Source organism: Harmonia axyridis, chromosome 4 (assembly GCF_914767665.1).
Source record: "Harmonia axyridis chromosome 4, icHarAxyr1.1, whole genome shotgun sequence".
Classification (NCBI taxonomy): Eukaryota; Metazoa; Arthropoda; class Insecta; order Coleoptera; family Coccinellidae; genus Harmonia; species Harmonia axyridis.
The window spans coordinates 18,007,436-18,030,169 of NC_059504.1; the positions used below are offsets into that span (position 1 = coordinate 18,007,436).

The 22,734-nt window shown below is 35.3% G+C and overlaps 1 protein-coding gene across 2 annotated transcripts; it reads right to left on the reverse strand.

Moving 5' to 3' along the window:
- Nucleotides 1-51: 51 nt before the first annotated feature.
- On the reverse strand, nt 52-21,212 carry LOC123677815 (juvenile hormone esterase-like). 2 transcript variants are annotated; one of them, XM_045614529.1, is made up of 10 exons: nt 20,917-21,212; nt 17,184-17,327; nt 16,781-16,928; nt 5,707-5,901; nt 1,794-1,990; nt 1,532-1,697; nt 1,283-1,467; nt 880-1,030; nt 481-616; nt 52-326 (listed from the first exon to the last, which is right to left on the reverse strand). In XM_045614529.1, the coding sequence occupies exons 1-10, from the start codon at nt 21,103-21,105 to the stop codon at nt 137-139; spliced, it is 1,701 nt and encodes a 566-aa protein (XP_045470485.1). In that variant the 5' UTR covers nt 21,106-21,212; the 3' UTR covers nt 52-136. The 2 variants fall into 2 exon arrangements, with proteins under 2 accessions (XP_045470485.1, XP_045470486.1); XM_045614530.1 differs by lacking the exons at nt 16,781-16,928; nt 17,184-17,327; nt 20,917-21,212 and adding an exon at nt 14,428-14,629.
- Nucleotides 21,213-22,734: the final 1,522 nt, after the last annotated feature.

Below are 22,734 nucleotides of genomic sequence, written 5' to 3' on the forward strand. Positions count from 1 at the left end.
ACTAATTCTTGATTCATGATATTCATGATATCCCCATCGAAATTATGCAACAACAATTAAAATATTATATTTTTTTACAAGAATAATTTCTGACATAAATAAAATCTAGTTCAATTTCTTATATCTTCATTTCACTTCAGAGCTCGTCTTTTACTACTACTTTCTTCGGTTCTAGAGGTAAACTTCGCCAAAATTTCACTCTTTCCTTGAATAAAGCATCTTTCATCTCTAACGTGTTTCCATCTATATGTAAGTACTCGAGGTTTTCTGATTTTATTGGTGTCCATTTCGTTGTAATCAAGTCATCGGTTACTGGAGTAGGATTTCTGTAAAAGTTTACATTAAGTCATTCTTCGATTTTTTCTTCTAACCAGAACTAAATTTAATAAGGGTGGCTTTAGTGAAATCGATAGATAATTTTTCAAATAACAAAAAACAAAACTTTGAATGGTGTATGTTCAAGATAACATTGTAGTTTACCCAGTTTTTGCGAAATTCTCCCACATAGTTGTCATGAGTCTTCTCACTCTTCTATCTTCATCTGTTACTTTCTTGTGCGGAAACAGTCCATCACCAACTGGGAACAGGTACTGTAATTCATCAGCATGGCAAACTCCTAAGCAAAAACAGAAATTAGCTTAAGGACGTTGTGATGAAAATTAGTAAGGATGTTTACTTATTACTGGTTATTTAGGCGTCGGTAAAAAAACCTACCGATGCCTTAGGCGTAAAAACCACTTGACAAGCCCTATCGTCTTGGCAACAGATATATAAGATACATAAGAAATCCCTTAAGCTAAATCATGCAAAGAAATATGCTATCACAAAGTCATTTAAGGATGCAAAGTAGAGGCATCAAAGTACCAAATATTTACTAACCATGAACTTCTCCTGGAGCTCCAAATATTTCACTGAAACTTGCACCACTTCGATGGGCAAACAGATAATTATAAACTGGTTGTTTTGATACTTTCAAGTGAATTCTGATAGCATCATCTATACATTTTGTGAACCAACCATCAGTGTACATCTAAAAAACAACCTTGAATAAGGTATTCGTTCGTAAAAATAACATGTTTTTATTTATTATTTCTTCTTAATATAGTCATGTCATTTTGACTAGTGCGTACAAGCTATAAATTTTAAGCAACTCTCATTAGCACAACCATACAGGGAGTGCAATTTTACGTCAGAGGGATAGTTAACGCAAATAACTGCATGATGAAATAAGTCAAAGTAATGTCGAGTAGTTTTGGCAAGATTCACAGTAATGTTCACTTACGTCAGTCAAGTCTTTGAAGGAATTCTCGAAGTTCAGTTTTTTCCTGTCTCCAAAATAGAATTTTCTTATTTTCTCGCTAACAAGATTGGGGTTTTCTGCAAACGGCTCGTACATCAAGGAAATAGCGGTTTTGTTGTTGAAATCTTCATCCAATTCTTCGAACAACTTTGGTACACCAACATAAGCTGTAAATGTCTGACGAATGAAATACAGGTACTAAAAATGGAGAATCATTTAGGAAATAATCACCTGCAGACCGTAAAAGTCCATCTTCTTTGTTAACTCCCACAATCCATGGAACATCCGCAAATTTGCCAGCTTTGAAGAGATTTGCTGGAGTATCAATCAAGAAGGCTTCTTTTGAAGGAGGCTCAACCACTGGTTTGAAGGGAATCATTGGATCGAAGTCCCAATCCTAAAAATTTAATAGTGTTCATTATAGTCTCACATTCCCTGCAAGAAATAATGTAGCTAAAAGCATTAGAAAGCTAAACTAAAAGTGGCAACTCACCATAAAATCTCTATCGTGTTTCACGAAAACCATAGGATCGATACCTCTAAGACATTCAACCAATTCTTTGCTTGAAGTTGTAGGGCATCCAACAAGTTGGCCAAGCTTTTTGGCTTTAATTTTGTTCTCACCTGCGGGTGCATGAGACCAAACACAGAATGAAGTACCACTTTGAGATATAACGCCTTTGAAGAGACCTGGATGAAGGACAAAATCAAATTAAATTTTTTTAGAAGATTAAACTCGTAGTTATTGGGTGAAGAATTGGGAGTTATATACATTATTCAAACATATACAGAACACAGTTTGTCCTCTCCTAAGCTACGAGAATTTGAGGGATCTTGATTGATTGATTGACTTTTGACCGAGACCTAAATGTTTATTGTAACACCCTATCAAAGCTGCTTTCAATATTATCTACAGCTCGCCCTTCATTTCAAGATTTCTAATGAGCTCAAGTATCTTATTCTTAGCAATTTTGTTTTGCCTTTATTATTACCTTTTATAATTATTTGAACTAGGGTCGTCGTGGCTCGGTAAGCCTTCCGGGAACTGCGAACATGTAGATATTTTGTTCTGTACCCTACGCATGCAAGGAAACCGAAGGAGGTCGTCAATGGCATTGAAAAAACTGACAACCTCCTAAGAAGCGTTGGCCTCTCGGGTATCCAGAAACGGCTTCCCCATATGAATGGTTCTTAGGCCAGCCAGCTGCAAATCTCATTTGCTGACTTTCCCATACGGTACAAATGCTGTTTGTACCGACAGTGCCCCTCCAGAAGTCCTACCATCACCCAAAGCTCGGCTCGTGACATCTTCAAGTGCTTTCTGACACAGGTAGGTGAAATCATCACGAATTTCTTAGCTTGAGAAAGACCAGGAGTGTATGTCCAGTGGGTTATCCAGTTATTCAACTACCATTGCTGGACTGCTGACTTATATTGGTATTTTCCTAGCCCACAGAAAGGCTCAGGTCCAGCAGGTGTTAACATTGATGCACTTTTCACAAGTTCATCGGCTTTTCCGTTTCCTTCAACACCACAGTACCCTGGTAGCCATAGTAGAGTCACTTCATTGCCTGTTTCCAATTAACTTATGGTGTTACGGCACTCCCAGGTCAACAGAGACCCTGGCAGTACGATTCCAGGGATCTCAGCGTGGTCTGGCTGTCCGTGGTGATGGAGACTTGCGCCCCCTTGTGGTTCATTTTAAGACACTCCTGAGCACATACGTAAACAGTCAGTATCTCGGTTTGTAAAATAGAGGGCTCACTTCTCAGGGCTTTAGAGATAATTACCTATGCATTCTGTGACAAGGTAATCAAAGAGCTTCAAAGAGTCTCTGATGAACCCATCCCCATTAGATTAGTTGATTTCTGAATCAGTACTACCTTGTTAGAGAGTCTGAAAATTCGCTTGTTTTCATTGAGATTTAGATGGTTTTTAGATCTTTCAGTATTAAAGTTCTTGAGGAACTTTTTACAGTGATTCATCCCTGGAAGATTCTGGGTATTTTTCTTTTGGTTTTTTTTTCTGGAAGCTTTTTTTCATAGTTGCTTTTGTCAATTCCACAGAAAGGTTCCGAGTCAGTAAATAACGTCCATGCTCCCATTCTGACAAGTGTATTCATTGTCTGCTTCGTTTCTTTTGGTTCACGCATGAGCAAGAACTCCAACTCAAAAGACACAACAACTTGGATTGAAGAGTAAAATTTCTGTTAGATTCTCTGTAGTCACAGATAGATAACCACAATGCAATAATCAGAAAGATCTATTCATATTTGCTATATGCTCTTGAACATCGTAAGATTTCTCTGAGTATTGATTCAACATCAGCAATGATCATTGGGTTCTTAGACTTTTTTGAATTATTCTGGAATATGATATAATCGTTATCAACACCAACTAATATTACGCAATAATGTTAAATTTGAAAAGTATGAAAGACTAATTGATTGAAACAATGTAACCAATAATTCCAAACCCATAGCAAACTGCATTCCCAAAATCATTGAGTCATTTATCATTATCATTCATTATTATTTCATAAACAGCAAGACAGCTGTGCATTTCTAATTTGATCTTCCACTCCACTGAAATCCTTCAAAGATAAGAAGTAAAAGAGAATATTACAGATTGCAACTAATTGATTCAATTAGACACTAAATGAATAATTCTCATACATCTTATGTCGTTATTGACTACAAATTGTGCATTCTGAGCAAAGCGACAACTAATTAAACCAATAAATGATGGGATAGGACACATGCAAAATTTTTACTATTAGTTTCAGTATGGTAAGTCAACTTATACTTGCAAATCAATGTGGGCATCGGACAATGTGAAACCGATAATCAACGAGGTCAGACAATAATTAATTGGCATTAATTCTACGGAATTTGTATGAAAATAATCGAGCAGATAACCAAGAAGGTGTTTTCCAAACCATTGGTTACTTGACACATGATGTAATAAGGCTGAAATTGACTGACGAAATGAAATGGATTATGGAGTAAATGAGTGGCTGAAGAAAAGTAAATTCTGTGAAATAAATGCTCCTTCATTTCAATATAATTTCGATCGACTACTGAGAAGCATTTACTTCAAATAATCGAAAATATAAATCAGGAGAATGGATAATGTTAACTGGTTTTTGATTTGAATTCTATTCAAATCATTTGTACGGTATAGGAGTTTAAAGGTATTCTTTTGAATAAGATTCCATCATTTTACCATTGGCCCAGAGTGTATATACTGTGTCCGTAAAGTATAGAACAAATTCATTTTTAGCTAAACAGACCATTTTAAGAAATAATCCTGAAACACGTCGATTTTTTATTTTAATTCACCGTATTTTAAAATAATAATCTAATATCCAGGGTGAATTACTTTCGAATAATGACGTCATCGTAATTTTTTTTCAAATGGAACACCGCCATTTTGTCTCAATTTTCCGATTACTCTAGCTGAGCTGATTCCAACAATGTATCACATGTTGATTCCAATTGGTACAGAGTGGACAAAAATACAATTGTTTTGTGTATGCTTATAAAGTAACGCGTAACATCCTTCATTAGTTAAATTAACAATATTATCAAAAATACTTATTGTCTAGCGGCAATTGGTTTGAATGTAACACCCTGTAGTTTGTTACAGTTTTAGATTAATAAAAATAAGCTGTTTCCAAACATGTTTGGTACTTGTGGTCTAGCAGACAGAATATGAAAGAAATTATTTCTTATCAATTTAAAAAAAACATAGTCGTCTAGTTTTTTATGAAATATCATTATTTGTCAAGTAATTTATTGGTGTTCAATGACAGTTCAGTACTACAATATTTTTGGTATTCGTGAATGTTTTAATTATTGCTTAGATTTAATTTATTATTTTTGTCCACCCTGTACCAATTGGAATCAACATGTGTACATTTTCGAAATCAGCTCAGCTACAGTAATCAGATAATTGAGACAAAATGGGGGTGTTCCATTAAAAAAAAATGAAAAGGACGTCATTTCTCGAAAGTAATTCACCCTGTATATTAGATTATTATTTTTGAGAAATAATCCTGGAACACGTCGATTTTTAATTTTAATTCACCGTCTTTTAAAATAATAATCTAATATACAGGGTGAATTACTTTCGAGTAATGACGTCCTTGTCATTTTTTATGAAATCGATTTCTGTTGCTAGATCTCCCATTTCAAACAGATAGAATTCAGAACATTCCGACATTCTTCCATCACTTCACTGTGTTTAGCGACTGAAGATCTTGATCTGACAATCTGCGAATCGACTGTCCTTTTTAACAAGCCCCACTAGGTATACTCTTTAACCTTAACCAATATCATGAAAAAAACTGACTCAAACTTATTTAAAAAAACCTGCTGTAATTTATTATTGAATATTTTATGGTACCTTTACTCAGTGGAGAAAGCATATGGTAATTAGCACTAGCACCTCCTGCGGATTCACCAAAAAGGGTGACACTGCTCGGATCGCCATTGAAGTGTTTGATGTTCCTCTTGATCCACTTCAAAGCCAAAGATTGATCCTTGAGACCATAGTTTCCTGGAGACACTTCATCTCCGGTGCTCAAGAACCCAAGGGCACCTGGAAATGCAAGGATTTTGCATATAGAATAAAACGTGTAGGCATGATATGCAAAACATTGATAACATACATGTAAATTTCCATAATTAGATTAGGATTCATTTATTCAATTAGATTACCTTGGTTTCTCGAAATGTCAAACTGTCTGGATCACGGATGATATATCTAAAAATTATATTCCATTTGCAGACTCTCCCAAGTCCCAGTGGGGAATGCAAAACTTATCAAGAAAAATACTTCGTGGGATTATATCGCGCAAAATTAATTTCACATTATACATTGTAATTGTAGCGAAATATTGGTCGATGTGTGTCTGCATCATTAAATTATTCTCGATTAAACATGCCAGATTACGAGCCAAATTCTCGTCATTTGCTGGAGTTTTTAATTTTCTGCTTTAGAATGAGTACATCTGCGGCTGAGGCTCATCGAATACTCTCAAGTACCTATGGTGAGACCGCTATTAATGAAAGAACGTGCTGAGAGTGGTTTCAATGCTTTAGGAACGGTTATTTTGGCGTCCAAGACCAGCAGAATTGGCAGAATCATTGGGAATGACGTAAGAAGTCATTTCAAAACGCCTGAAAGTCATCGGATTGATTCAGAATCAAGGAAATTGGCTGCAGCACGAGTTGAAGCCGAGAGATGTTGAACGGCGTTTGTTTCTTGTCAACAGCTGCTTGCAAGGCAAAGGATTTCTCATCGCACTGTCACTGGAGACGAAAAATAGTTTCATTACGATACTTCCAAGCGCAGAAAATTATGGGGATATCCCGGCCATGTCTCCACGTCGTCGTTCAAACCGAATATTCACGGTTTCAAGGTCATGCTCAGTAGTTGGGGGTACCAGCTCGGCGTAGTGTATTATGAGTTATTAAAACCGACTGAAACAATCACAAGCGATCGTTATCGAATGCAATTAAGGCGTTTGAGCCGATCATTGAGACAGACGGCCGCAATACAACCAGAAACATGATAAAGTGATTTTACAGCATGGCAATCCTCGACCCCATGTTTCGAAAGTGATCAAGATATACTTGGAAACGTCTCCCCCCACCCGGCGTATTCTCCAGACGTTGCTCCCTAGGACTATCATTTGTTTCGATCATTGGCCAGGTTGAAGAAAAAAAAATTGGATTGATTCGTGGATCGCTTCAAAAGATGACCATTTTTTTCAATGCGGTATTCGTACGCTGCCCGAAAGATGAGAGAAAGTAGTGGCCAGCAATGGACAATACTTTGAATGATAAATAAACGTATAACCAGTTTTTTACAATAAAGCCTCGAATCTCGGAAAAACGGCGGAAGCAAAGTTGTACGCCCATGTAAATAAAGCATAAAAAAGCTACAAAGCCTACAAATATATAAATCTTAGCGTCATTGTAGTTTTTTTTGGTATTCAACTAACTTATTGATCTTAGGAATGACAAAATGGCGAAAAACGAATTTTGTAATCGAATGCCTAATTTTAAAAATTTTCCACTTGTGTTTGAAGGCCGATTTTTACCGAAGTAGACCATTAAGTACTCCTTTTTTCAATCAGTATGAAATCTGAGGTCTAGAGTGTAGACAATTCTTTAGACCTACTTAGTAACCATGAAGTCACCTATTCAGATTTTTAATTGAAAGTTCAAGTAATAATCCACCGAACATGAATTTTTCATTTTCAGCCAATATTTTCATCATTTCCTTCAGAGTAACGAAGCAGATTGCCTTCTCCTTTTCTTTTTAGAAATTTTTCAAATTGTTCAGGTCGAAAGTTTTCAAAACGTCAAAACGAAGTATTTCAACCAAATGTATTATGTGCGTTAGTAATGAATTAGGTAATATCTTGCCTTTTTCGATAAATGAATGAAATGCCACATCGCAATTATTGAGCTTAGATATTCATGGAGTCCTCTTCATGCATCAGTTTGATATCTGACACAAATGAGTAGATAGCATCAAAATTGAAATATAATGTAATCGCGTTAAAATGTAAGTTTTTATTAGGATATTCATCTAGAGTGATTCAAAATACAGTATCAATATTTTAAAAGTGTATTTTTTCAGGTCAAAATAAGACTTTTTTTCCATTAACATGTGTCCGCGAACGCTTCGTGAAAAATGCGCCCCTGATATCTTTATAATGAATTTCGAATCATCCTGTATAGTATGTATAACCCAAATCACTTGGTTAACGTAATGAAACGCTAATGAATTAATTCGAAGTTTCGCTGCAATTTTGGAGAGAAACATTATAGATTCAATATATTTCTGTCATTCTGTGCAGACTGAACGCAGATCAAGTGATTGTAAAGGACTATTATACTCATACATAGATAGAAATAGAAGGGTATGTATCATTGCGAAATACATGCAGGTAAACTTTTTATTGAAAAAATAATCCAAAATTTTAATTTCACAACCTATCGACAATATATCCAGAAAATAAACAAAGTATTTAAAAAGAAGTGAAAAACAAATAGCCATGTTCATTGAGGAGATGGCTGATTCAATTTGTTGTTTGGTAAATATTCAGTCCCTTGCACCACGCTGTGATTGAAGATCATATTTTCTGTAGAATCACTACACACGACCTCGTCTATGGACAGTAAAGCTTTCCTCTTGAAACTCCTCAGCTGAAAATCATTCAATTGAACGAGATCGGGAACTAGACTCATTAGAAAATTTTTAATCCCTTCCTCTCTTATAATGACCTCTGATTTTTTCTGTTTGAGTTTGTTTAATTTTGCTGTAAAATAGGCTACAATGACTTCGCTACCATCGAGTCTTTTTGGTTCCGACTGATCATGGCCATCATCCATCGGCTGTGGCGTCCCAACTCTATCGCCCTGAATTGACGATAGCGTTGACATTGTGGATGGAGATCTCGTAGGTGGTGAATTTGAGCTGTTATCTTCCAGTATTTCTTCCTTAATGTCTAGGTGTACCTCTTCTGGATTTGGCATCTCCCCACTATCTTCCATTGAGGAAGAGGTGGAAGGCATTATTTGGGATTGAGGTGAACTAATTCTGGGCTTTCGGGCGTTTTGCATGAAGGGTACAGTGAACTTCATTGCCTCCATGAGGTAGTACGGCTTTTTCTTTTTCCTCTTCTCTTTGGCCTTAAAATTTTTCACAAATGTACTCCTTAGGTTTCTCCATTTCTCCTTGCATTCATTCACTTTAACAAAAAAATTGAATGGTTGATTGACTTCATTTCCAGAGCTGATATCGAAGTTATGTTGCAGATGTGATAAAATAATAATAAGTGAATACTTTACCTGGCAAGTGTACTTCTTTTGCTATAATTTCCCAAGCCTTTGTGGAGGCTTCCCTACTTGAATATGCCTGGAGTGTATAATCGTATAATTCGGGATGTTTTTCTACTTCGCCCACAAATTTCAAATTGAAGGGCTGCAAATTGAATGTCCTAACAAAGAGGAAAGTAATTGAAAACCCATTATGTACATACCTGAAAGATCTGAGCTGAAGATAAGATTTAGGATATATACAAATGTATATTGAAATATTTGATGTTACGATCTTAGGCCCAGTTTCACCAAATGCTTTAACCTTGACTTAGCTCTTAAGTGAGGCCTCAGATCACGATTAATGTAATGTAGCGTTTCACCACACTCCAAAGCGCCATTAAATCGACCAATCGCGATTTAGCGCTAATCGGCCATTTTTGGAGGATTATAACCTTTCAAGTTGAGATTAATAATTATTTATCAGTATGGAACTCTTGTCTATGTTATTATTTTTCCAGAAATTTCTAATTTTTGGGTAAATTTTATCAAAATATGACTATATGTATAGGCTCAATATTTCCCATTTAAAATACACGTAAACTTTGTTTTTGTGTTTTATGAAATTTGTTGCAAAGAATAATTTATTGATATGTTTGATTGAAATATTATTTAAGAAGCAGTTAAACTTGTCAATAAAAATAAATAAGTTAATAAAATTACTTATAAAGTTTTTTTTCCAGAATGTGTGGTTTTGTGAAATGGGATAATTTCTTTTTAACTTCTGCAAGTTTCCGACATTTCGAAGCACATCACTCGACATTTTCAGCAAAAATTAACTTTGTTTTTTGTTTACAAGATGACAAATGTTTTGAAATGTTATGAGTTATGAATGAATGACACCTGACACCTAGCGCCAATGGTGGTCATCACTGCTAATACGATACAGAACACTATATAACTTTTTGTTCACAACGTTGTCAAATGGTTTGACTATTTAATCGCGATTTGGTTAATCGCGATCATCTTCGGACGGGTTGATGCATGGTGAAACAGAAAACACTGTTAAGCCTGCTTTAGTAACAAGCGGAGTTTAATCAATCTGGGATCAAGTGCTGTTTGGTGAAACTGGGCCTTATTTAATGAAACAGTAGGAAAGCTTTTCCTTTTACCACTTAGGCCCACGGCCGGAGGGAACAGTGAACTCTATAAAATCAAATTCCAACATCAATAAAGCTGACGTTTAGTGATAAAACATAATTCATCAACTATAAAACAATAGCCAAGAAATTATGCGAAAATTGTAGCTAAGGACTAATTTAGAAATGTGGCAACGCCCACCTTACATTTCACTACAATCCAATCTCGATCATTGAACGTTGGTGAAATAGATAAATTTTCACGAACGAATATCGGTAAACATCTGTCCAATAAACAAAATTATCTCAGACCTTCCAAATACCTACTTAAAAATAATAAATAAAAAAACTATTCAAATAAAATATTAGGTGTAGTAAAAAGAAATCCATTATTTTTCCAATAGATGGCCTTTGTATAATTCCCATCGAGATCCACTAGATGACGTTAGAAAGATCAGATTTTCTACTACGAAAACTTTTTTGACAGTTTTGTGATTAGTTGAATCAGTTTAGTTTGAGCGCGCTCCTAAGATGGACACTAGCAAAGAGAAAATACGCTATATTTTACTGTTCTTCTTCGATAAAGGCGAAAATGCAAGCCAGGCAGCTGAAAATTTGAATAGTTCATGGTCCTGATACAGTAACAACCAATCACGGGCAATTTTGGTTTCGTCGATTCCGTTCCGGTTCCGGTAACCTCGATGTCAAAGATGCACCACGCATTGGGAGGCCAATTGTCGAAAATTTCAATAAAATCATGGACATAGTCGAGTCTGATGTGAGCACTGTTTCTCTTTTCCAAAAGCTGAAAATTGCACAAAAACCGTTTAAAACTATTTGCTCGATGTATGGGTACCCCACGAGTAAACGCAAAAAAAACTTCATAGACCGAATTTCCATCTTCGAATCGCTGCTGAACCGCAACAAAATCGACCCATTTTTAAAACGGGTTGTGATGAAAAGTGTAGTTTGGTAATATTGGCAGGGAATTATCTACTATGAACTGCTCCCCTACAACTGTTAATTTGGAACTGTACTGTCAACAATTGGACCAGCTGAAGGAAGCAATCGCCTTGAACCTGCCAGCATCGACCAATAGGAGAGGAATTGTATTCCATCAGGACAACACATATCGATAGTGACTAGCCAGAGGCTATGGGAGCTTGGTTGGGAGGTTCTAATGTATCCACCATATAGTCCGAACCTGGCACCAAGTGATTACCACCTGTTCCTGTCCATGGCGAACAATTTTGCTGGTGCAAAACTCTCTTCAACAGAGGCTTGTGAACATCGACTGTCTCAATTATTTGCCAATAGAGACGAGGGCTTCTATGAGAGGGGCATAATGATATTACTTTCAAAATGGCAACAAGTTATCGAAAAAAACGGCGTTTATTCGACCTAAATCTGATTATTTTTACTATGGTTAGTAAAGCCATGTTGGATTTCTTTTTACTACATCTTATTTTATTTAAAACTAAGCAAACTTACCTCCATGAATTGAAAATGGGGCTAATGATAAATACAGGTTAGGACTAGAGCGAAACTTGAGCTTGACCAGAGTCACGCGATCACTTGCATTTACGCTTTTGCACAGTACCAGTTCGTTACATAAAAATGTGTAAGAACGAGAAATTTTTTTAAATAATCAGAATATGACGATAAAATACAATATTAGGATGATAATTGGATGAGCATTTCGAATTTTATCATCTTCTGGTAAATGTTTAAGACAAATACCCAGATTTTTAGCATGTTTTATATTGATAATTAGGTAAGATTAGGTTTTCTAAATTTTTCATCACGAGGAAGACTCAATAAACTGCAAATTTTTGAGCCACTTCTGATGTCAGAGCTATAGTTTGATATACAACCTAAAACACTGCAACAACTGGTCATAACTCATAGGTACCTAATTGCTAACAGAATGAGTTATACATTTTTATCAATGAAAATCAATCCATGAACAAACAGATCTAAGAAAACTTGGGTTGAATTATCAATTTTTCAAACAAAGTGAGATTTAAGGTAACGCCTCAATCATCTCTCGGAAACGGATAGCACAATTTTTATAGATTTTGGTGTGCAAGGTTCTTATCATATGGCCGATATTATGTAGTATTTACATTGTCGTCAGATCTCTCCTTTTTCCGGAATAATAATGATTTTTCTCATTTCGAATAGATCACCCCATAAGTTTTTTGCCTTTTGAATTCCTTAAGAATTACTGAATATTTTTCATGTAGTGGACCTATACCTAAATTTCGGAATCATATCTACATTTACATGATCTTCGCCAAAGTTAAAATTATATCTGCAGATGGCTTTAACAATAACCACTTTGACGTTTCAATTAATTAGTATTGCAGAATTTATAAGGTGTGTGAATAAGTCTTTCCCGTTTTTTTTCAAATTTTGAGCCTTTATTGTGAAAAAATGGTTACAAATGAATTATTGAAAGTATTGGCCATCGCTAGCTACAACTTTTCCCCATCTTTCTGGCAACATACGAATCCCGTTGCGAAAAAATTCGACCGGTTTGGCCTCTATCCAGTCATCCACCCATTTCTTGGCTTCCTCGTAGGAATGGAAGTGCTGGTCAGCCAGGCCATGCGTCATCGATCTGAAGAGACGGTAATCAGACGGAGCAATGTCTGGACTATTCGGCGGGTGGGGTAGGACTTCCCATTTGAGCGTTTCTAAGTATGTTTTCACCGGCTGTGCAACATGTGGGCGAGCATTGTCATGTTGCAAAATAACTTTGTCGTGCCTGTCGGAGTATTGTGGCCGTTTTTCTCGCAGTGCGCGGCTCAAACGCATCAATTGTCGTCGATAGACCTCGCCTGTAATCCTTTCATTCGGTTTCAGAAGCTCATAGTAAACCACACCTAGCTGGTCCCACCATATACAGAGCATGAGCTTGGCGCCATGAATATTTGGCTTGGCCGTCGATGATGATGCATGGCCGGGTAGTCCCCATGATTTTCTTCGCTTCTGATTATCGTAACGGATCCACTTTTCATCGCCAGTAACGATACGATGCAGAAAACCCTTTCTTTTATGTCGCTGAAGCAGCTGTTCGCAAGTGAAAAAACGCCGTTCGACGTCTCTCAGCTTCAGTTCGTACGGCACCCAATTTCCTTGCTTTTGGATCATTCCCATGGCTTTCAAACGCTTGGAAATGGTTGCTCGGTCAACTCCCAATGCTTCAGCAAGTTCTTCTTGCGTTTGACACGAATCTTCATCAAGCAAAGTCGCCAATTCTTGATCTTCAAAGATTTGCGGCCGCCCGGAACGCTCCTTGTCTTCCACGTCGAAATCGCCACTTTTGAAGCGTCGAAACCATCCGCGAACACTTGAATCATCGACACAACCTTCTCCATAAGCTTCCTGAAGCAACCGATGCGCCTCGGCAGCAGATTTCTTCAAATTGAACCAATAAAGTGAAACTTCCCGCAAATGACGTCGACTCGGCTCAAATTTCGACATTTTCACGATTTCAAAAATTTATGATGCGAAAAAATTTCAACTAATGTGTTAGTGTGGAATTGTTGACAGATGAATAAGCTTTGATTATGACATATGTAACCATTAAATACTCGCACAGTATTGGTGGCGCCATCTCTTACAAAAAACGGGAAAGACTTATTCACACACCTGATAATAATTTCCATTATCTGTTGTATTGAAGAAACGAACAATATTTTGAACATCTGATGTAATCGCGTTCACTGAATGTTATTTGAAAAACATAATTTTTCGACTACTCACACTAATATTTGAAGATTATTCTAATTTACAGTTTATTCAATCATAGCCATCGCAATGTATTACTTATTTTAACTTCTGTAAAAGTAATATAAATGTAGCTAAAACTCCGAAATTATAGCATTTAGGTATAGGAGAATTCACATGAAAAATATTCAAAATATATAAAGATTTCAAAAGGCAAAAAAGAACAAAGTGTTCCATTTGAATAACAAACTTCTTCATTATACCGGAAAAAGAAAATATCTGACAACAATGTAAATACCACCATAATAATGGGTATCGGCCCTATCATAAGAATCTTACACATTAAAATCTGTAAAGATCATGCGATCTGTTTCCGAGGGAAATAAGGCATTCCATAAAACTCTGTATGGCTAACTTACCGTGCTCACTTGACCATAACCTGTATTTATCATTAGACCCGAGAGACGAGACGCAGGTGACGTACGAACCACACGACTTCTCTGACTTCACTTCGACCACGTGAAACGAGAGAAAACCGAACGTGCGTTCCCAAACAACCCAACTAGATCGCATGCTCCCTTTGCCAAGGTTGCCGGACTTACTCATTTTTCGGTAGATCTACCGAGTTTTGGAATTGTTCTGAACAATATACAAAATCTCTAACCGAAAAACATTGATTAAAAATGCCGCAGTAGTTGGCTGTGCTAAGGGCTAAAATCTCATCTCGGTTTCGTGGTTGTGGAAATATTGGGTAATTTTTTTCGATATTCTTCTATGGTTCTGATCAAGAGTTCAGAACGTAATTAACGATGCTCTTAACTATTGTCAGGCAATAAATCCACTGGCCCCAAAAGAATTTCTAAAAACTTGAACAACCTTTTGATAATCGAAATATTCTGGCTTCCTCCGAGTGACTTTGGATATACTATACAAATAAAGAAGAAATTAAGTTTTTCTCCGATTGACAGCCTGGGCAGCAAAGTGATTATTCTTAATGCGAATAAAACATTCAATATCTTCTGACAATCAATAACCTTTGCCACCTTACTTATTTCCGGAGGAGTAAGTATTTGTAAATCGCTATCACTATCCATAATATAAATATATCCGATATTTTCCAAAAAACGTCAGCTATTTCATAAGTTATCAAACTGTAATTATTATGAACATATACATTTCCATAGCAACCTGCCATTCCAACAATTGCGATTTCTATCAAATTTCGTTTTAATTTATCACTACAGGAAAAATAAGAAGAATGTGGGAATTGAAATAATTTGCAATTACAATATCCTACATATATCATTATGAACAATCGAAGAAAGAATTATATGTTTAACTCGGCAGCAAAATAGATTGACTGCCTTAGCTGAATTCCTATCAGCCGTTGCAGTCAATCTACTACTTTGCTGCCTAGTAAAACAAATAGCTCCGGCAAAGCTTTATTTCTCATATTTTTAGATCATTTGTCATTTGAATATTGAAGAAAATGCTTGATTTTTTGTAGTGTTCTATTATTCTTATTTTCAGTGTTATCAGTATGTCATTCGAAATACCTATTTATTTTTGGGTTTTAGTCATATTCCTTCTAATATTGAGAAGAATAATGTATTTTGTGTTTTTATTAGTAATAGTATTTTTTTCACTTCTCTACTTTGTTATCGTATGAATGATAAAATTTTAAAAAACGGTATTGGATTTCATCAATTTTAGGCAATAATTTCTAGCGATATTGCTTTCTAGAGTACGGCAACACTGCGCTCTGCATAAAGGGAAAGAAGGGGATTCATGAGATTCGAAACGCGTCGACCACATCTCCGATCGACCGTTGAGCAGACGCTTTATTTTCTCCATAGGCGTAACTCACAAAGGGGCCGGACTAATTCGATAACTATATTTTTCAGCATGAGAGTTTCTCCTCGCCTTGAGATCTATAAAAGGGTCATATAATCAGTTCCATCATGGCAACTTTTCAATGTCAATAATTATACTCTAATGAAATATCCGTTGCATTTCATTTAAAATTTTATTGGATAGTAACATTGAATCGTAACCACTTCATTTCGTCGCAGTTAGTTATTTTATGCTACACCATTGATGAATTCCATCAAGTTACTTGATTTCATGAATGATAACCAAGAAAACCATTAACAGCGAAATGTTTTCTTATCATTACAACTGACTCACAAGAATTTTTCAATTGACGAGGTACAATATGCAGTTAGAATAATTATTTGAAATAAAAAAATTATAATTGAAGTTTTCCTCGAAGATTGACTAACGTTCAGAAAAAGCAGAACGAGATATATATAGAAATTCGAAGCAACCAGTATATATCAATAATTCGCCACTGAAATTTGATATTATAAATGTAAATTTTCACCTTTATGATAGGTAATCACCTAATAATAGGTAATAATATGAAATATTTGGAGCTCTTAAGACTAGACAATAAACTTGAAAGATTTAATAACTCAACACACTTCTTTCGTATACATTTTCAATTGCTTTTAAGGCAGTTTCGACAACAATGCTGTCATCAATGTTTAGACGCTGACATTTTTATTTATGATAAAACGTTTTTACACTTTTTATCATTGAGTTGAATATATTCGTACTTGGTGCAATACTGCTAATATCTTATTACTGACATCCTATACTGCTTAACCCGTACAAAACCTTTCTTCTAATAGATTTACTTATCCTAGGAAGCAAATTCTTAAGTGCCGTTCAGCGAAAAAGCTTGAAAGTTCTAATTTTAATAAAACTCACCTAGTCTATAATTTGTAACAACCAAAACGACATCCCTATCGAGCAGATATTCTGGTCCATACCAATATGAGTTTCCTGCACCACAATGGAAGCCACCTCCATGGAAGAACACCATGACAGGTAATGGTTTATCGCCTTTGGAGGGTAACTAGAAGGAAAGTTTTACTCAATATTCTTTAGAATATGTTGTTTTTAACTTTCTTAGGCCCCTGTGAGACCTATCAGAAGCTCATAACGTGTGGTTGGTTTGAGCCACAGGCCAGGAAAGACATTTTCTAGTTTTGGAGAATGTGTCAAACATTTGCAAATGGATGAAAATTAACTAATTTTAATTTTGTTTTCTTTCCCTTAAGAAAATTTCTATCCCGGTTCGATCCACAAATTATTTCATTATTGCACTCACTTTTGGAGTATAAACATTCAGGTACAAACAGTCTTCATCACCCTCAACTAGGTCAACCCGCCTGTAGGAATCTCTTTGAGGACATACTGCATGAGGCTGTGTTGCGTCTAGAACTCCATCCCATGGTTCGTTTGGTCGAGGAGACTGAAAGAAAAAAAAATGTTCATCAGTGAATTATTTCTCTGGTTCACACTTCACACAATAAATCCTAGGCCTAACCAGTTAAATACGTTTTTTCTCAAAAATTCGACTTTATACGTCAGCATTGGCTTCTTCAGGAGTGATACATGTAACCAACACTCCTCTGACTTTTCAATAATAATATACTTTATTGTATGTAAGGCACATAAAACTTATGCATATACTCGTCAATTATTTATATACATTGGCGTATTATTTCCGTGTCATAAGTGCTGGTCAGCCAGGCCGTGTGCCATTGATAGAAAGATAGTCCGAGGGAGCAACGTCTGGAGAATACGGCGGGTGGAGTAGGACTTTCCATTTCAACATTTCCAAGTATGTCTTGACCACTTCCGCAACATGGCGTCGAGCATTGTCATGCTGTAAAATCACTTTATCATGTCTCTCGTTGTATTGCGCCCGTTTGTCCTTCAATGCTCGGCTCAAACGCATTGATTGCGTTCGATAACAATCGCCTGTGATTGTTTCAGTCGGTTTTGACTACTCATAATACACTACGCTGAGATGGTCCCACTAAATACTGAGCATGATCTTGTTGTAACCGTGAATATTCGGTTTGGCCGTCGAAGTGGAAGCATAGCCGGGATATCCCCATGAATTTCTGCGCTTGGGATTATCGTAATGAACCCATTTTTCCTCTCCAGTCTCAATGCGATGCAGAAATCCCTCCCGTCTTTGCCTTGCAAGCAGCTGTTCACAAGCAAACAAACGCCGTTCAACACATCTCGGCTTCAACTCGTACGGCACATAATGACCTTGTTTCTGAATGCTTGCTGGCAATGATCCTGCCAATTCTTGTTGCCTGTGACACGAGTTTTAATCAAGTTATGCCTTCAATTCTGAATCTTCGAAAACCTTCTCTCTTCCATCGCCATGCAGATCTTCGACGTCAAAATCGTCGTTCTTGAAGCCTTGAGGGTTGAAACCACTCTCGGCACCTTCTTTCGCTAATACCGGCCTCACCATAGGTATTTGAGAGCATTCGATGAACATCAGCCGCAGATTTCTTCATATCAAAGCAAACAATTAAAACTTCCCGCAAATTTGGCACGTTTGCTGACATATTTAATCGAGAATGATTGTATGATGCTGGCACAAATCGACTAATATTTCGATGGCAAATATCTAAGCTTATTGTACGACATCTACGAGCTATTTATTTCGACTACCACTTATCGTTACAGCCACATATTGCGAAACGGCGGAAGCAAAGTTGTACAGCTAATATATGGCTGATATCCGGCATTTTATAATTAATTATCGATGTTTTGTTTTGTTATAGGGAAATTTAGTGCCTACATATTTGGACAAATAAAACAATTAGATATAAATCTAGGAGAAAAGCCAAATGCACTGCTGCTTGATTGAAAAATTATGGGTTCCTCTGATCAAAATTCTGTATCATTATGGAAAATCTGTATCATAATGAATCTCATTATGAAACCGATTATGGGCATATAAAGTACCTATATTATTATAGCATAGGTGTATAAAGAAAAAAGTTATATTATTCCGAAATATTTTATTCAAATTCTCTTGACACCGTCACTTTTTCAATCAATAATAACCATTCTGGATTTTAATAGACATGGTTTCAAATTTCAGGTGTTATTTTTAAGATTTTTCATTTTTAATTTTCATATTTGACTTACCTACTATTCTGTGATATGAAAATGAAATGATAAACAATAATGAAGAATTAGCTGTAACTATTTTGATACGTAACATTCAATGTTTCGATGTCTTAACATGAATATGTATGAGTTTAAATTGCTCATTCACAACAGATATCTGGGGATTTACAAAATACCACTGTTTCCTCTATTTGTCATGACACTGTTGAACTTGAACGGATGAAAAACTTGATTGTGAGGTATGTAATTAATAAGGATTTGCATACATATGAAAAATATTTCCCAGCTGTTTATTGTCATGAATGGATGGTTTTTTAATGAACCACAAATTCAACTTGACGCTTGATGGTAACTACATAAAAATCTCAAACTCAGAACTCAACCCAAACCAATGGGGAATGCTCCTCAATTTGGGTTATTACAACTAATGCAAATTCAAACTCAATTATAGGTTTCATTCAGGATTTTTTCGAATTATCTGTCGAAACTATTGAAATTCAGTTTTCTAGCCTAATTCGCTTCTGCTGCACAAAATGACAACAGCGTATTGTATGAAATTTTGTACAACCAATCCAATGCAAAATAGGATAAGACATATTATATGAAATATGTTTCTTTTTTTTTATACTATTCTAACCTGATCAAAGTTGACCTATATTTATTTACCCTATCAACGTATAAGTTTGTTTACTTTTTTCATCCATATAATCTATTTCCGATGTTGCCATATCGTGCAATGGCAACGAAACGCTTGAAATTTTAAATATCAATATATATTTTAAATTTTTTTTTTTTTAATAAAAGGGTTGAATGAAATATTTGAAATGTGACCTCTCAACGATATTCATTAGAAAGTATTCATTAGAAATACTTAATTTTGGTTTGAAGATAAATTCCCATTAGCAATCTCAAAAAAAAAAAATTAACGACCGTCATCAAAAATTCTCTTTTTCCATTTCTACTTGTTATTTATTATAAATATGTTCAACTAGGTTTAAAACTTGTAATGTCTTCAATAATATCTAGATAGAATTATGCAACTTGCTTTTAATATTCAGCTCTTGTTAAAACGAAAAATGTTTTATGGATCAGTGTGAATGTCTCAAGTTCGATCTGTATAAAAGACCGTTAGAAAATGTAGATTAGCCTTCCCAAAGCATAGTAGAAGTTACATCTGAAAACTCGAATCTGTAATGATATTCCAAGGTTGTAGATTTCAGCCGAAATAGTGGCTAGATTCTAAACTTTGAAATATATAATATATTATTTTGTTGTTACTTCTAACAAACAAGTTGGTGCCCACAAAAATTCTCATTCGATTTCAACCTCTACTCTCCTCCATAGATTCAAGGTCACAAAACAATCCGAAGATAAACATACTCCATAACAAGTAGGAATATTCTTTGTGGATAGACGAAATTTAAAGTGATGAAAAGATTGAAATAGCTTGGACTTGTGGTGAGGGGTTATATGGTTTTATATTCACTGAGTAAATATGAATGGCAAAGCATTTGATTGTTCTGAATAAAATGAGAATTGATCAAAAGACCCTAACTACAAATAACTTATTATAATATATTATAATAAATTTCAAAAAATCTAGAAAAAGCAATCCAATCCTTGAACAACAGCAATATCACCCAAAAAATATGCTTTCGGTTCATAATTTTTTTTATTAACAATAATCAGACTTTGAAATCGTTGAAGAAAGAAAATAAGTTATCGAATATATAGCAATACATATTTTCAACTTCATAATTATATTTATATTGTATTAATTTTATTCCTTGATTTTTAATATTGAAAATCGCTGGTATGAATGTATTTCTCCACTGTGGAAGAATTCTGAATGAAAAGTAAAGTTTTTTTCATTTTATACCAAAAAATTATTCACATACCTTAAACCTCAATTCACCTAAGGGTGGCTCAGCATACGGTATCCCTTGAAAAGCAAAAAAATCCCTGCCTTCCTTAGACTTCAGAACTTTACCCTCCAACTTCCCATCTGATATTTTCACTTGAGGATTATCCTGACAATTGATTGCCACTATTGAACAAAAACAAAAAACAAATAATAAAGATGGCATAATTGAATTTTTATTCAAAACGCGATGACTACAACAAATAAATAAATTCACTGTCGAGGTAGTAAACGTCTTACTAGGCTCGTGCCTAGATTTGTTGTGATACGATCCTCAAGTTTAGAAAGGTAAGTGATAATGACCCAAAGAATAGTAGCGCAGATTCAAATGAGTGGGGATTCATTCAAGATGAAGAGGCTGTTAAACAGAAGTTGAAAAGAGTGACTAATTATCCATCTCCTTGAATAAATCGGTTGAATATTTCTTAAGATCTGTAGATTTTCATCAGGAGTAGTTGTTTTTGTATCTTCGATTTATTTATGGAACTAAAATTATGAATAACTCGGTAGTTTTTTGATCTAGCCGTAATGGGATTTCTCAAATCCTTTCAAAGTATTCAATTATATTTATTGAGCACGTGAGAAGAGAGAATTTTCAGATAGCATAAATATTTCTAAAAAATATGTCATTCAAAAAAGTTAAATTGGGTTAAATCGCCAAAATACAATTTTAGGCAACATGGCGTAACTGTTGTCATATGCGAACTCACTGGTTTTTTTATTATAAATTCATACGTTTTCTTTTGATGTAGGTAATAAACTCATTATTATGTAATAATATTTCATTGGCTTCTGTATTCAATAACCAGAATTGAACCAATTGATTCTAGATTTTGTATATATTTATGTTATGTTATGTATTTTGTATAAGAGAAAGTTTTTCAACAAACTAAAAGAACTCGATGACAGAGCTGGCCTCTATCACGTGGCTCCTTAAAAAGAAAATCTAAAACAGTTGAATCACAAGATCTCGGTGGCCAATTGTTGATAATTAACGTAAAGACCTAAGTCTTCATGCAAAATACGTTGTTATGCTTAATTCCCAAGATCGACAAGGAACCGACAATCCTGAGTTTTCGTCAACAATACAGTCTACGGCATCATTATTCTCAGATGGTTTTGAGTGACGCACACGGTTTCGATTTTTCACATCACTAACTTCTCGCAACGGCTTAAATAAATTTTTCCATAACTAACTTCTCCGAAAAACTAGAATTTTTTCACCCAAATTGCTCTAGCTCTGCCAGGTGAATTTTAACAATTTCAATGCGTTGTTGAAGCGTGTGTTGTTTTATTTAAGCAATGGCGTAATATTATTTGTCAAATGTCAAAAGATGATTGTTCAAAAGTGACAGCTGCCCAGGTAGCGACTATTCAAACTGAAACCTCTTATATTGGAAAACGTTTCATTATCTCAATCCCACAAAATCTTTATAAAAGGTGAACAAATCGTTTCGACAACGATGTTGTAATATTCAGAAACTAAAAGTTACTAGATATTTCGGTAAATTGATTACAAACGATTAGTTTATTTCTCATAAATATTCTTTGGTTACTAACGGGTGTTTTTTTTCGAGGTATATAACTTTAAGTTGGCATTACTGTTCAAGATAGCGACCGATTTGACAGCTGTCAAGTGATTTATTCTCAGTTTGGTTTGGCAATTCATCATGAATAGACTCACGCCTGAACAACGCTTGCAAATAGTGCAATTTTATTTCGAAAATAATGGTTCTGTGCGGAACAAGTATCGCGCACTACGTCCATTTTATTTTGTTTAGCGATGAAGCCCACT